Source organism: Erpetoichthys calabaricus, chromosome 18 (genome assembly GCF_900747795.2).
Source record: "Erpetoichthys calabaricus chromosome 18, fErpCal1.3, whole genome shotgun sequence".
Taxonomy (NCBI): Eukaryota; Metazoa; Chordata; class Cladistia; order Polypteriformes; family Polypteridae; genus Erpetoichthys; species Erpetoichthys calabaricus.
The window spans coordinates 42243535-42259687 of NC_041411.2; the positions used below are offsets into that span (position 1 = coordinate 42243535).

Genomic DNA, 16153 nt, shown 5'->3' on the forward strand with positions numbered 1-16153 from the left:
TTGCAGTGAGCCCCCACAATTTACCTTCTCTTGCTCAGCTAAACCATCTGCTTTATATGGCTTGTTTCAGTGAAGCTCAAAGCACAACTGGTTGCACTATTCTATCATGGAAAAACTCTGGGGGAACAATTCATTTTAAAACATCTTTCTCCTGGGTCTTTTTAGTGTGGACCCAAATTATAATGTCTAATTTTATTTTGCTTTGACCTTTAACAGCACTTGGGGGGCATATAGCCCACATTTAATTCTATATCATACTACTGTATCAATTATGTACTATACATCCCACACTTTATCCTATACTGTTCTACCCTATCAATTTTATATAGCCCACATCTTTATTCTATATTGTGCTACTGTATCATCCTCTTCACCCGCTGACCTAACTAATGCACTTAGTCCTTGGAGATGGAGTAAACAGAAATGCAAGACAGAGAAGCAGGCCCTTAAATCAGTTTTATAATGTTCAAAATATTTATATTAAATAATCTTATATAAGGAAGTGAAAGCAAATGAAGATGTTTCAGTACACACCATACAACCTGGTAGTGCTAGATGTTCAGTTACTAGGAAGCTTTGTTCTTGAATTGTTGTCTGGGCTCACTCTACCATTTTGGCAACCTAGTCGTTTGCCACCCACAATTACCAACCATGAATTACAATCCTTTGGACTCAATATATCTGTTTGACTCTCATTAAACGTATTATATTGTTTATGTGCACTAGTGATGTCTGATGACATAAACAAGCTCTTTATTGGTGGCCTTTCAAGTCCCAGGATGCACTGTTCTCTGCTTCACAGAGGTTTTCTTTATGCTGAACATCATTGTTTCTTTAGTTTCTTCAGGCAGGATCTTGCAGTTCTATTATTTTTAGTATTGTTTCCCTTTTGGCCAGTTTGTTCTTAATTTGCCATCCTTATTTCAACACTTGTCGAGGCAGATTTTGGACATATACATGTATTTTCTTTCCATTTCGTCTTTTAATTTGCAAGCACCATGTTTTACCAGAAGTTTTAGAAAGATTGTTTCTGTTCCTGTTATAAATCCTCACAATATATAACCACAAGAGATGGGGAACAAAATTACTCCAATGCTGGACTTCTGCCCAGTTGCTGAACTGGTCACCATGCAGTTTACAACTCTGCTATTTCTTGAATTGCATATTTAATACTGTGTATGAGGGGGAAACCCAGAAATTCCTAGAATTTTACCAGGACACTTTTTTTTTTTTTTTTAATGTTTAATTTCAAAAACGAGATTATCATTGTTTTGGTGTTTGACATGAACTCCAGGGTGTAGCCTCCGGCTGCAAATATACCAGCTTCTGGCTACCAGTTTCCAGCCTATTACCAGTTGCTTTTTATCTTTTCAGCTAACTCCCTGCCCCCTGAGGCAGTGCTCTGCCTCTTATTCAAGGAGCTCATAAATTTTCCTTGTCTTCAAAAGGTGTCCAATTTTATCTTTCAAACCTCCTAAAACTAAGTTACAAGTGGGACAAATAATAGTAAGACATGCTTGTGTAAGTTTGCACTAAGGAGTGGGATGCTGTGCTTATGAAACCATAAATTGTGCACATGCTTTATGGCAATAATTCTTATCAGTTATCAATAAAAACACAGAGAGCCAAGTAAAACAGCAGCATTCCTAAAACTCTGGGCTTACAGTCTTAGAAACTCTTTTCAATGTCTTTGACACTTTTCATATCAAACAGTTATTATACAAAAGCATTTACAAACAAGGAACATTTTGCTTAAGCAAAAGAAAATGGATACAGTGTCTTTATAAAAGTCCTTAAGTCACACTTTTAAACGTTACGAGCCCCTACATCACCAAGTCACTGGCTGCTCTCCTGGCTGGCTGCAGTAACACATCCCAGTGTCCCTGTACTATATGAAATTCTCTCAAATGAATGTCACACTCCTGTCTTTAAACCAGTTTGACCAAAGGTTTACTTTTTAATTATTATTATTATTTGATTTCCTTAACTCAAAACTGTGTAAGAGAAATATGCTACATAAATATAATATTGAAATGCACACTACAAAAATATTTAAATGATAATAGGTACATTTGTATATGCATTGATCATGTATTTTTGTTTTATTTCAACCTTTTTTTTATTTATATTGACAGGTTTATTTCTCTGTCTCTGTCTTCACATTCTTGTTCATTGTTGCTTGATTTCACATTTTGCTTGTGCTCCAGACTTTTCTTTAATTTCAAAAGGCCATTTCTTTTTCTTTTTACAAAACCTTCCAAGAGTAGCCATTCCACACACATCTGCTGAGGTGCACTTAAACAAGCCTGCACCTCCTATGACCTCCTTAAATCTAGTGATGCCTTGATGATGTTGTAGTAATAACATAATGTTAAGGATGACAGGGTCATATTCAAACCAACTTACTTGTACAGTACAGACAATGTTGTGGAAAAGGTGCACCTACACTCTATGTGCCACTAACTCAATTAAGGAGCTTCTTTGCTATCAGTCCAGATGGGACGCAGACTCATGATGTGTAAAGTTGTCTCTTGAATTGAAAGAGGGTCAGTCAAAATTGGAATTGATGACTGCATGTAAAATAAACATGCATGATGAACCAAAAAATTCCAGTTTTCTTCCAAAATTAGGCTAGGTTGATTGGTAGTTGCTAAATTTTTCTAGTATAAAAAAAGTGTGGCTGAATGTGCAGGTGTGGCCATTTAGAATTGATAGCACCACTTTTTAAAATCCTTGCTGTAACCCCAAGGATGCTCTAAGCTATGATTAACAGTTAAACCTGACTGTCTCTTGGATTAAACTTTTATGATCAGATGTACAGTAAATGTTTTTGACTCTTTTTTTCCATGGGTAAACATCTAAGGAAGTTACGCCTGATGCAATCTCAAATGCTTATTGAAGTGTTATAGCCTTCTAAAATGTTACGTTTTCCTGAAAGGTTATATAGTTCAAAAGAAAATTTGTGTGCATATATAAATAAGTTTTTTCTATGGAGGAGCAAGTTATCAGCCAAAACTATGCACGTGCTTTACACATGTTGTGGTGGTCAGCTGGGGGCTGTGCCCAGTCACAACGCCTGGAAGGTCCAGGAGAGGGACTGTGCCTCCCCTGGACCATGAGAGGGTAGCCGCGTTGGTTGGTATGGGGACCACGGGAATTGAGCATGGAAACACAACCCTATAGGGGCCCGTGGCCACCGCCAGGGGGCACCCGGACGATTAAGGAGCCCTGGACGCCAGCACTTCTGCCACACCCGGAGGTGCTGGCGGAAGGAATACCAGGGACACCCAGAGTGCTTCCGGGTGCTCATGCGACACTTCTGCAACACCAGGAAGTGCCGCAGGAAGTTCATCAGAGGGCACCTGGAGCAGGTCCGGATGGGAATAAAAGAGACCGCCTCCCTCCAGTCGGGAGCTGAAGTCACGAGGAAGAGGACGAAGCTCGGAGGAGAGGAGTGGAGGCGGTAAAGGCAGGACTATTGAGAGGCCCGGACTTGGGGGTGTGTGGTGTAAGGACACTGGGTTGTGTGCCGGACTGTGGTCAATGTAAATATTGTAAATAAACATGTGTGTTTTTGGAACTGTTGGTGTCTGCCTGTTGGTGTTCGGGCTGGTTTTCCACAATGTATATAGCTGAGATGGCTGTTCAGCCAAACTGAGTAACCCAGCAAGCAGGGTTTTGTTCAGGAAAGTGACCAAGAACCCAATGGTCACTCTATCAAAGCTTCATAAGTCATTTTCTGAGATGGGAGAACCTGTCAGAATGACAACCATCTTGGTGGCACTCTATTAATCAGGTGTTTATCGTGTTAGATAGAAACTACTCTTGAGTAAAAGACAGGTGACAACTTAAAGGAATCTGAGAGAATGAAGAAAAAGATTCTCTGCTCTGATGGGACAAAAATTGTTCTCTTTGGGCAGCACGTCAAGCACTATGTCTTCTGAAGAACAGGCACTGCTCATCACCTCCCTAATATCATCCTTATAGTGAAGCATGGTGGTTAAAATGTCAAGCTATGGGGGTGGGATAGGGACCATGAGACTGGTCAGAAAGATAAATGCAGAGTGGTCCTAGAAGAAAACCTGCTCCAGGGTGCATCTGACCCCAGACTAGGGCAACAAATCACCTTTCATCGCTACACTAACCTGAAGCTTACAGCCAAGACAACAGTGGACTGCCTTTGTGCATGTATATATATATAATATATATATATATATACTGTATATATATATATACATATATATATATATATATATATATATAAATATATCTATAAATATTTATAAATATTTACTTCGCGTATGCCATACACATGCTGTCTGTAAATTTAGCAAACTTTTTGACAAAAGCGCAATGTTCACAACAAAACAATAATAGCACATATATTACTCAATTGCATTTTGTGAAATAATTCTAAATCTGTGAAATCAATTATTAATTAAATTTAATTTGAAATCCGTGAAAAAATAACGGAACAAAGCAAAGAGTTCACTTCAGAGCAGAAATTAGTGTTTCTGGTTTTCTGGATTCAATGTTGTTGTGGCAGTTTAGTGACCCCTACTGGCCAATAATGGTGTGGTCCCTAGTATGGTTTGAGTAACGTTTTTAACCATCTTCATTAGGTGCCAGTTATGCACTAGTGTTCTTCACTTTTACCTCTTTTTACTAATTGCCACTCTCCAGAAGTTAAATGGAAAATTTAATATGACATTAGGCATATGGCACTAAAAGTTAACTGTGAAGAAGAAGTTATAGGAATTATTTTCCCTTCTCTTTCCATCATCATTGGATGACATGTGGTACTAGACTGAATGAGAGGTTGCAATGTTACAGTATAATACTGTAATCCAAATTAAAGTATTTAAAGAAGGCTTTTGTATCCTTTTCTCGATAAGCAGTATATCAATTAGTTGTTTTTTGTTTGAGTTGTTCTTTTCTACTTGCATTTCCTTTTCATCTATTTGATGGCCCCAATACTCAGAAAACTGATAAAACCCAAAAAGAGAATATAAATGTATAATGTAGATTTAAAAAATTTCCTTTGTATTGCACTTTTAATTAAGAATAATTTTCCCCTGCACATCTTGGAAGAGACAGTAGTCTTTGCAAAGGTTTCGTGCTGCCATCTAGTGGTTCTTCTGAGGAGCTGCAGTTCTTGTTGCCATCTTAAAAATACTGTACAGTACTCATTTGTACAAAGGAAAAAAACAGTCTTTGAGTGAACAAGGCATTCATTATTTTAATTTTAACTATTAATGAAGCCTAGCACAGAAACTGGTAGAAACATCAATTTTTCTATATGTTTTGAAGTAAGTTGCTTTAAACTAGAACTATAGCATTCTTAATGCCTTCATTTCAAAGTTAATTGAGGTATGGGTGAAAATGATAAACTTTAACTTGTGCCGCTCATGGGGCTCCTTTTTGGGGCCACCCTGCACATTTAATTTAAGATATTCTGAAGGGCAGGGAAATGGGCTTTGACATTAGCTTGCTCCCCATTTGGAGTAAAGTGAGCATATCAAAATGGAAGGATGGTTTCTTTCTTTAATATTCCTATTGAATGGGTGGTATGTCCAATATTATATTGCATTATGTTTAGATCATTTGACAGTACGTCCTGCCCAGGGCTGGGATTCTGCCTTGTGGATAGTCCTCAGCTTCCATGACCCTGAATTAGATTAAGATTTTAGATTTAAGAATTTTTTGCATGCTAGATAGTAACAATATTTGGCATGGTATCCTAACTTTACATAAGCAAAATCAGATTTTATTAGTCCCAACAGAATATTTCATAACAACTGGAAAATCAATACTGAAAAATGCAACAGTAGTTTTCTGTTTTTCAAAGGAACTAAAAAATTCAGTCCACTTTCCATTGATGCTCCATGCTTGTTTCAAGAATAGAATTATTAGACTGTACAAACACTTGATAAGTGCCTTTTTTATTTTTAATCTGGAGTTGCTGAATAAACATAGTCAAATCTTTGGTAGACTCCTGGGTGTTACAACATTGTACTTGATTATTGTTTAAATCCATTTTTGACAGCTTATCTACATAGACACACACATACTTTAGGGTGACATAAAGGAAGATATACAAAGGTCTTGAGGTGATCTTAACCAATAGACCAAGAATTTGTATTAATGTAAGCACACAAGAAAACTGGTATTAGACCAAGACAGAAATCTGACCTGGTTGCATTGTGCATTCACAAATACAAACTCTTCCCAAGTGAAACAGTTCTGTCTAGTATGACATATCACAGCTTCTTCAAACTTGCTTAATTTAGAATAGATTCCTGGTGGTGTAGAGCCTATCTAGGCAGCAGGGACCAACCTTGTACCAAGTGCCCCCCAGTCACTAATTAACCCCACTTTTCCATGGATCCTCAATCATCTCCTTTGTTTTACTAACATTTAAGGAGAGACTGTTGTCCTGGCACTATGTTGCCCAATTTACTATCTCCTTCCTGTAGGCTGTCTCATCTCTCCTGGTAATCAGCAAATATGATGGTAATATTGGACATACTGTATATTGTGTAGTATTTATTGTTGCAGCTCTTAATAATGTGTAACTTGTTTTCTCCTGCATGTTAAGGTACTCTGTCTAATTGCATGGGGTTACAGATGTAAAAGAAACGGTGAATTGTTAAACTACAATAGCAGTCAATCCTGACAGTGTGGTTACAGTGTGAGATTTGGGGTATTCTGTTATGGTCTATGTAATAAAGAGTCTTAAAGGAAAAATAGGGTTAGGACTCTGCCACAACAAAACGGACTATATCAGAGCACCAAAGTTAGCTTACTATTTGCAGTGCAGTTAGGTTGGAAATACTTGTGGCTACAATCCCAAGTCAACGTAACATCCATAAATAGGACTGCTAAAAATTGTTTTTAAAAATGATATGGTAAATAATATAGAAAATGGTATTTTGTGTTGCTTGGTACATATCTGTATGGTTTACAACATGTCTTCAAAAAACTAAAACTGTTTATATGATAGCCCCTCTCAGACACTTTTTCTGCTTAATACTGCACCCAGCGTTCTTGTATTTTGTTTGTTTTCTCACATTTGTTTGTGAAGATTTGAAGACCCTGCCATATGAAGTTCTGTGTATTTCCAAGACAAATCACATAATAATGGTTGGTTGTCTTATACATTATCTTTTATGTTTTCTAGGGTAAACTGGTGAAGTACTTCAGCCGGCAGCTCTCCTGCAAGCGAAAGGTGGCTCTTCAGGAGCGTAACGCAGAGCTCGAAGGATTTCCACACCTAATGCACTGGTTTCGCATTGTGAATATGCGCAAGGAAGTCACAGAGGTACTTGGCAGGATTCTCTTTTTAAACCCATCTCCCACACCCACAATAGTCCATTTTTTGGTTTGTAGGTGCCAACAGCAGGTAGTTGGATGCAAAAGAGAGCAAAAAAAAAAAGAAACAGAATGCTTTCATCCATGGGTGCTTCAAAGAGCATAACTGATCTTACTGTACATTGCTGCTTTTATACAGAGTGGCACATTTACTGGCTACCTACACTTGGGATTTTAAATGTCTATTTATTAATATGATGGTAGGTAAAAATGCCTTTAAATGTATTTATTAAAAAGGGAAATTAGTCAGCTCTGTGGGCTTTTTGTTACTCCATGAATTTTTAAACCGATTGATGGACACATTGCATCACTGAAAACTATTATATTACAAAATGATAACCGTGTACTTTTTTAAGTCTTTTTGACAGAAGAACCAAAGTGTTCAGCCACATCTTCCCCATACAATCAACAAATCATTTGAAAATCAAAATACATTTTACATAATGCATATTAGAGGAAATGAGTGAGGAAAAAAGAAATAGTGCTGAAAGTTAGATTCAGTGCCCAAAGTAAATCCACTGTCAGTAACAGAACAGTATTCTGACTTTAGGACAAAGAATATTGGTTATTTTGAAATTGGATCCTACTGCAATTACTAAACAGTCACAGTTATCTATATTGATTTCATATTTTGATAAGGAGCTATGAGTAAAGGGTTACTGACAAGTCAGATTCAGTGCCAAAATTCGCTGTCAGTAATTGAACAGTATTCTGGCTTTAGGACAAAGGATTTTGGTTAAGTGCAGGTCTCCTTAGATCGGCCCACATCGTTGTTATCACAAAATGGGGTAAAAAAGAACTATCATTAGATAAAAAAAAATTATATCCCCAGTTCAGTCTTAAGTGTTTATCAATCTCTGTTGTACTTGCAAATGCAAGAACATTCGAGTAATTAAAAAATGTCAATACCTTCGAAGATCTTCCTGCCAATATATACAAATCGTCATGAAAGGTTTTCTACGGTCATGTTAAAGGTTAAAGCACCAGTTGTCATCATCATGTCTGTCTGTCTGTCTTTTCATGGCTCCCATTGGACCAATATCATTGAAATTTGATAAGCTTATTCTGCAAGGAAATTAATCAGAGAAATTCAGTTTTTGTTGAGACATCTCAAGTAAAGTGTGTGTAAAAAGCAGGAATGAATTTTCAAAATCCTCTCTCTTTAAACAGGGAACATTAATTCACTCTCTAAAGTTTGCCTTAAGTGAGATTACTTCAACTTGTACATTTCCTTTTTGAACATGTCTGAAAGCTATTCCCTAGTACTGGTTATTGAAAAGCCAGCAGTCAAGCAGGTGCCAGGAGCTCACATCTGCTGCAAACATCCAGTAAGACTTCAACATAGAGTTTAACTTTCTACTTCTTTAAAGAATGCAATGTTTAAGAAATCTGAACTACATTTAACTATAACTGTCTCACATCTAATGGTTAACTTTGCATAAGAAAGTTAAATTTATAGGGTTGACTATGAGTGGAAACACAAAACAAGAGAATGCAATCAAAAATCAGTTACATCTTTAGTCCATGCCAAACTGCTAATTGAAGAAAGTAGAAAGAAAAAGTCAAGAACAGGACAGAACTTTGTATTGTATGCATTACTGCAAGAAATTAGCATTTCAGTTCAATAAGAAAAAAGTGGTCTCTCCATTTATTTACTGCTTCATACTAATAGACCTAAGTGCACCATCAGACTTAACTAGTCATCTTTTTGTTATGGACAGCATTTCGGTTAACTATGAAAACCCCACTAGTTTTGTAAACATGAAGTTAGAAATGAGAGGTTCCTTTTTCATTTCTGTCTTGCCTTTATTTTTCATAGAAAGTCATGTCCGATTTTTAGAGTGTTCACCATACAGGCTTGTATGTTCATCGCTCTCTTTGTTGCTACAGCAGATCGCCCCAGGCCAGCTGACCTTGGAAGCCTTGTTGGAGATGACAGATGAACAGGTGTGTGAGACGATCAAGAAATATGGAGCCAATGGAGAAGAGTGTGCACGCCTGAATGCCTCCCTGTCCTGTTTAAGGAATGTCTACAAATCAGGTAAGACATTAAAATTAACTACATGTGTGTAGTTGGGATTCACTGGAATTCAAAACATTAAGTGATCTTGTATTTAGCACAGCCTTTCAGCATTTGGAGATACATGGTTTTGGTTGTGAAGTCTATTTATCCCTGTGGTTGCCAGAGCAGATATAATTAAACTGTTCACTTTGTCATGAATGGAGAACCATGTGTGCTAAATGTAGTGATTGAAAAAAGAAAAAGAAATACAATGGCTATAACCATCACCTTGCAACTAGACTAGAAAGCCTTATTTATTTCTGAATATTTTAAGGCTTAATTTTATCCAGTGGTTAAAATGCCTCTATATTTAAGGGGAATTTCACTTTACAAGGCATACATTTACAAGGCAAAGTGTTAAGGCCTTATGGATCTCTTTCTACACATGTTTCATTGATTTCATTTCTACCACTGTAATTGTAAATGATGACATTACATCCACTGATCAGTTCATTTGCACTTAAACCACTTGAGGATCACCAGTATTCTAGCCTTATCCCAATAACATCAAGCACAAAGCAGGAGCAGAGGTCAGATGGATGGCAGTCTTTCACAATATACCCTCACACATCCACATTGTCTCATACCAGGCCATTTAACCTAACGTGGAGGTCTTTGGTATGTAGGAAGAAAACCAAAATATGGGAAAAAAAATCATCACCTACCCATAGATAAGGGGCAAATGTCACAGAAAGGGTCTAGACAGGGATTCAAACCCAGACCTTTGGAGCTATGAGACACTAACCACTCTGCCTCTGTGCTGGCATGTTGATATTACATTTGTAAACTAATAATTTTAAATGTCAAAGATAAAAAAAAACTCTTTTTGCAATAATGAACATTACATGTTTACTTTAACTGTTTGCTTTTACTGCGGTGGGTTGGCACCCTGCCCGGGATTGGTTCCTGCCTTGTGCCCCGTGTTGGCTGGGATTGGCTTCAGCAGACCCCCGTGACCCTGTGTTTGGATTCAGCGGGTCGGAAAATGGATGGATGGATGGATGTTTGCTTTTAGGAGGTTAAACGAAGTAGGGTTCTTAACTATGAGTCTCCCAGACATAAGATAAAAAGGGGGAAAATAAATAGTCAACAAAAACAGACTGCTGAAGTAAAGCTTGGCTGTGTGCAAAGCGCAACTTTTAACAGAACTTTGAATTACTCATTTATAATTTCACTATAGGATTAACAAAGTTTATCTAATCTATTCTTTTCTTATTTAGCATATTTATCTTCTCCTTTAACATATTTATTTTATCTGCCCTCACTTAATTACATGATGTAATAAAAGGAGTACAGAGAGTTGGGGACCAGTTCTGGAAAACCCCATTTCATGAAGGCAGTTCAGTGCGTGATAAACAAAAGCATATGAGTAGTGTCTCAGGACTAAGACTTTTGACTAAAGTGAGCTATTGCAGGCCATGAGAGTTTTTCTTATGTAGGAGAGCTTCCTCCTTATAGTGAAAAGGACTGGAAAGCTTAAGGCTTCTGGAAGTGGGGAGTGGAAGTGATGTCAGTGGTCCTCTGTTCTCCATTCTAGAGGCCAAGAGAGAAAAGAAGTTAAGTACTCTGTTGCACTCTTAAGTCTTCATCTCGGGTCACACCTGTTCAGAATCCACAAAGTGCTCCCTGAGCTTGTGTGTTTGACAACGGAAACTTGGGATATATTCTGTAGAAACTGATTCCTATTGTTCTTCTTTTGCAATTGCTAAACAATCACACTTATCTATATTGATTTTACAGATTTCAATAACAAGTGAAACTGGTCAGAAAAGTTTGATTCATTGCTGAAAACCAATTCACTTACAGTAATATTACAGTATTTTGACTTTGGGACAGAGGACATTGGCTAAGGGCAGGTCTTGTCTGACCTGGTCACATCATTGTTGCTGCAAAATGGGATAAAACCTTGTTTCATTAGATAAAAAAAAAAATCATAGATCTACTTTAATCTTGAGTATTTATCAATCTCTGTGTTTGTAAATGCAAGACAATTTGTGGAAATCTATCCTGGGCATGAAAAATATTTCAGTGCATTCATCTTGCTACCAATATATACTAATCATCAAGAAAGGTTTTCCATAGACATCTCAAAGGCAAAAGTGCCTAATGTTGTACAATACATTTTTATAATATTTCTTAAAGTAGGGAAACGTTCTATGATGTCAGTTACTGATTAATTCATTCTTTCAGGTTTACATTGAGAGAGATTATTTCAGCTTGGATATTTCCATTTTATACACGTTGTACTTGTTATTGAAATGCCAGCAGTCACACATGTGGCCAGGAACAGCCGTCACTTCATCTGTTGCACCCATGTAGTCGCACTTCAACACAGATTTTCAGCTGTCCACTTCTTTCAAAATGTTATTTTTAAGGAATATGAACTGCAGTTAACTATAACCCTCCAACAACTAGTTGTTGGCCTTGCACAAGAAAGGCTACCAAGGTAAAAGGGGTGACCAGGAGAAGAAACACAAGACAAGCAGAGAATCAAAACCAAAAATCAGTAATGCCTTTGACATGATGATTTTTGTAGTGGCCTACCGATAATGTCAATTACATAACTTCCAAGACTGCATACTATAGCAACTGCTGATTCATCTTGAAGATGGTGAGACAAAATGGTGACAAAAACCTGGTATTAACTTATTAACAATTTCTATAATTAGAATAAATGCAATATTGGACTCAGCACCTCAACAAAAACTGTAATGGGAATATACCATTAATAAAATGGCTTAAACAAGTATACAAAAATTTGCTAACATACAGAATCATAACATTAACAACTAAAAATGGCACATCAAGAAATGCTTTTTTTTACATCACTTGAGTTGGAATCTAGTGTCTATAAAAGGTGAATTTGACCACCACAAGTCTATTTGGATGCACTTTTTAACTACACAATATTCCAAATTCTATATATCATGTATTGTGTGTACTCTACTAATATGTGTGATTACATTTTATTATCAAATTAATATTTTTTTAATATTACTCATTGATTTTAAAGCACTTAACAAAAAAGTTCATACATCTCTCTATTATAATAAAAAAAATCTTGGGATGAGACGTGACTTTTTGAAGAGACTTTTTGGAATGAAGTCCTGCGAAATGGAGACTTTTAACATGAGATTCTTTCAAGTCACACCCTACTTACTTACACAGTCATCTAACATCTCAGTCGTGTGAATGTCTTTGGCAGGCACACTTCCTGCTCTCTCAGCTCTTATAAATTTTATCAGGACAACAATTTTGTACGTTCTAGATGACATGTTAATGACTAAGCAAAGAAAAAAGAGCAGCACGTCATAAAGAAACCCAAAAGCGTTGGAGAGAAAAGAATGCAAAAAAGAACAATAATAATCAATGTGCAAATTCTGAAAATAAGGAAAGTAATAATCAGCCTGTACCAAGTAGAATTGAAAATCTCGCAGGTCAAATTGGGGTTAGAAATAAAAAACAAAGAGTAAAAGAAAAGTAGAACTAACGTTCAAAAACGTTGATGCGATACACATGCAGAGCAGGTTAGAGATTATGAAAGCAGTGGAATTAGAAAGGCTCAAAAAAAATGTTGGCGCGATACACATGCAGAGCAAGTTAAAGAATATGAAAGTAGTAAAAATTCGAAAGTATCAAAAAAAAGATAATAAAATTCACATTAAGTGCTAACAAACGGAAATTATTACTCGGTGAAATAAGGGAAAGTAATAATAAACCCAGACAAGGTGGAATTGAAAACCTAGCAGGTCCAAGCGAGGTCAAAAATAAAAGACAAAGAGTAGAAGACAAAGTAGAACGTCGTAAAGAGGTTCAAAAACATTGGGGCGAAACACATGCAAAGCAGGTTAGAGATTATGAAAACAGTGGAATTTGAAAGGCTCAAAAAAAACGGAGCGATACACATGCAGAGCCAGTTACAGATTATGAAAGTAGTAAAATTCTAAAGTATTAACAATATTATAGTAAGGATCGCATTAGCGCTAAGAAATGGAAATTATTACTTGGTGAAATTACGGAACAGCAAATAGAGATCGAATATATGGAGATAGGTGAAATGGCAGAAGTACAGTATGTAGATATCGTAAGGCTTTAAAGTTTAAGTCTGAGACTTGTAGATCGTCTAATTCGTGTTGCCACCAGGGAAAAGTAGTGTTTCTTCCCAATGAAGAGGCGTATCCGCAAGAATTAAACGATTTGTTGTTTGGTGAAAGTGAAATCCACAAACACTACAGACAAAAAATCGAGTCTACAATAATCTGTTCGCGTTCGCATCATTCAATGCTCAAAATGTAGATTTACACGATTCAGGACAATACGCTATGAGAATCTGAGTTCCCGCAACAATTAAACCTACAGTACAACAAGTTTAATTTCGAAGAAACCACAATTCGGTCAGGTGTATATTTATGATCACAGAGAAGCGATGCAACATAGAATCGAAAGAGTTAAACGATTGGACGTATTAGAAATTATACAGCCAATAATGGATACAAATCCATACGTCTAAAAGTATCACACTTTACACTAAATTTATCTGCAAAACATGGACAAATTAATTTTCTTGAATTTCTATATGAATCCGAACGATCACGGTCACATTTATAATAAACCAACATGTGACAAATTGTCAGTGATAATAGTTTCGAAAGACGGAGATATCAAAGACAGTGTAGATATTCAAATCCAAAAGCAAAGCACAATTTGTAATTTCTGTCAAATACATCACCACATTCCGATCCTTTACTTTATCGTTTGCTTTTCCCTGATGGTGAAACAGGATGGTCGTAAAACATGAAACACAAGAATTCAGAAAAACGAGTAACACCCACACAATATTTCGGGTTAAAATTACCGATACGTTCCAATGTATTTAACCCACTTCTGTCATCTCAACGTCTATTGCAACATTACATTATTAATGCGTATCTAAAAGTCGAAGCTAATAGTCTCTTCTTTATTAAATCGAATCAAGCAAAACTTAGAACTGAACATATGCAAGGTCTCATTGATCATGTTCAAAATTCAAATATCAATAATTCAGACTAGGTAAAGCAGTAATATTACCGTCCTCATATCAAGGTAGTCCAAGAGCATTGGAACAGTTATATCATGATGCAATATCAATATCCCAAACTATCGGTCGGCCGGATTTATTTATTACAATGACGTGCAATCCACAGTGGCCAGAAATCCATCAATTCTTTAGAACAATGCCAACGACTACATTGTTTTAATTCTCTAACGCCGCTGTGGGGTGGGGTTTGTTTTGTTTTGGACGTGCTCTGTCTCTTTGTATGTCAGAGGACCGGGACATCGTGAAGTGGGATCAAGCCTCATGTGGGGAGGCAAAATGGGGGGTGGGGGGATAAAGGGGGAAGAGAAGGAGAACAGGCTATATCAGGCTATATACATATTTACATATATATACACATATATATACATATCTACATACATATACTTCTATCTATCTATCTATCTATCTATCTATCTATCTATCTATCTATCTATCTATCTATCTATCTATCTATCTATCTATATATATATATATATATATATATATATATATATATATATATATATATCAAAATACCCACGCTTCGCAGTTTGGATCTATTTTCTTCAATGTGTTCCTCTAATTTCTCCAACATGCCTTTAAAGTTCACGTCAAAACGTTTAAATAGACGCGTTTCCCGGTCTTTATTATCCTTTTTAATCTCGATGATATTCTTCTTAAGCTCGTTCTTAAGCTCAATGTTAGATTTCTTGTTATCCTTCTTGAGCTCATTTATGGCCGTAGCCACGGCGACAGCCAGTGTAGCAATCATCTCTTTCAGTTCGGACAGTTCGCTTCGGCTTTCGTGCTCCACGAGTGGAAATGCAGCACCTGTTACAGCAGGTGCTGCGGGCTCGCAATGAGTAGATGAGAGCACATCCTGCAGGGCCTTTTCTAGTCTCGAATGATCCTCAGAAATCGGCGATCCATCGCGACCTGTATCACTTGCACCTTCGCTCCCATTTTTACTCTCGACTGGAGACGATACAATGGAGCGGGATCCCAGGAGATCTGCGCATTCGTCTGCCTGTTCCAGGTCAGTCTCCGAGAGGCCATACCTTGCACTCGGGCCAGATGTCTGTCCAGACTTTGAAGCGGTTTTAAGTTTCTTTTCCTGTTCTTTCTGACTTTTCTTCTTGTTACTCATGCTTGCATATTGTAGTGGAAGTTCTTTGGTCGAGTTAAATACAGGATACCTCTAAATAATATGAAAAACGTGGGAAAATAAAGCCGCTGCTAGCGGAGCTCTGCTTCAGACGTCCATCTCTTATAAACGGACAAGACCAACTCAAGGTTCCATTCTTTTAATCCCTCCTTATACCTCATGTAAGATCTCACTTGAAAGAAAAAATAAGAATCGTGGAGTTGTCTCTGTATAATATCCAGCGATCGACAATGAAACAGTTGAAAAAACGTGATCAAAAGCATAACAGCATAACAAAATGGCAACCGGAAGGAAGTATTGGAGGAAATGATGTCATACCTGTGAAACCGGAAGTGACATCATCAAAAGGAGACCGGAAGTTGTGTCATCAGGGTGCAACCAGACGTGCCGTCACCGGATGTGACATATGGGGAAGTGCCATCATCAAATGGGACTGGAAAAAAATATGTCATCAGAGATGCACCCGGAAGTGATGTCCTCTGCAGGAGTTGGAGGCGTA

General features: G+C 37.1%; 1 protein-coding gene across 3 annotated transcripts in view; it reads left to right on the plus strand.

Moving 5' to 3' along the window:
* ksr2 (kinase suppressor of ras 2) overlaps nucleotides 1–16153 on the plus strand; it is a 272560-nt gene that overhangs the window by 17650 nt on the left and 238757 nt on the right. For 2 of the 3 annotated variants that reach the window (XM_051921346.1, XM_028824800.2), the window contains exons 2-3: nucleotides 7181–7321; nucleotides 9262–9412. In XM_051921346.1, the coding sequence (XP_051777306.1) occupies nucleotides 7181–7321; nucleotides 9262–9412 (292 nt within the window). The remainder of the gene's footprint in view (nucleotides 1–7180; nucleotides 7322–9261; nucleotides 9413–16153) is intronic. The other variant, XM_028824801.2, reaches the window with a different exon arrangement.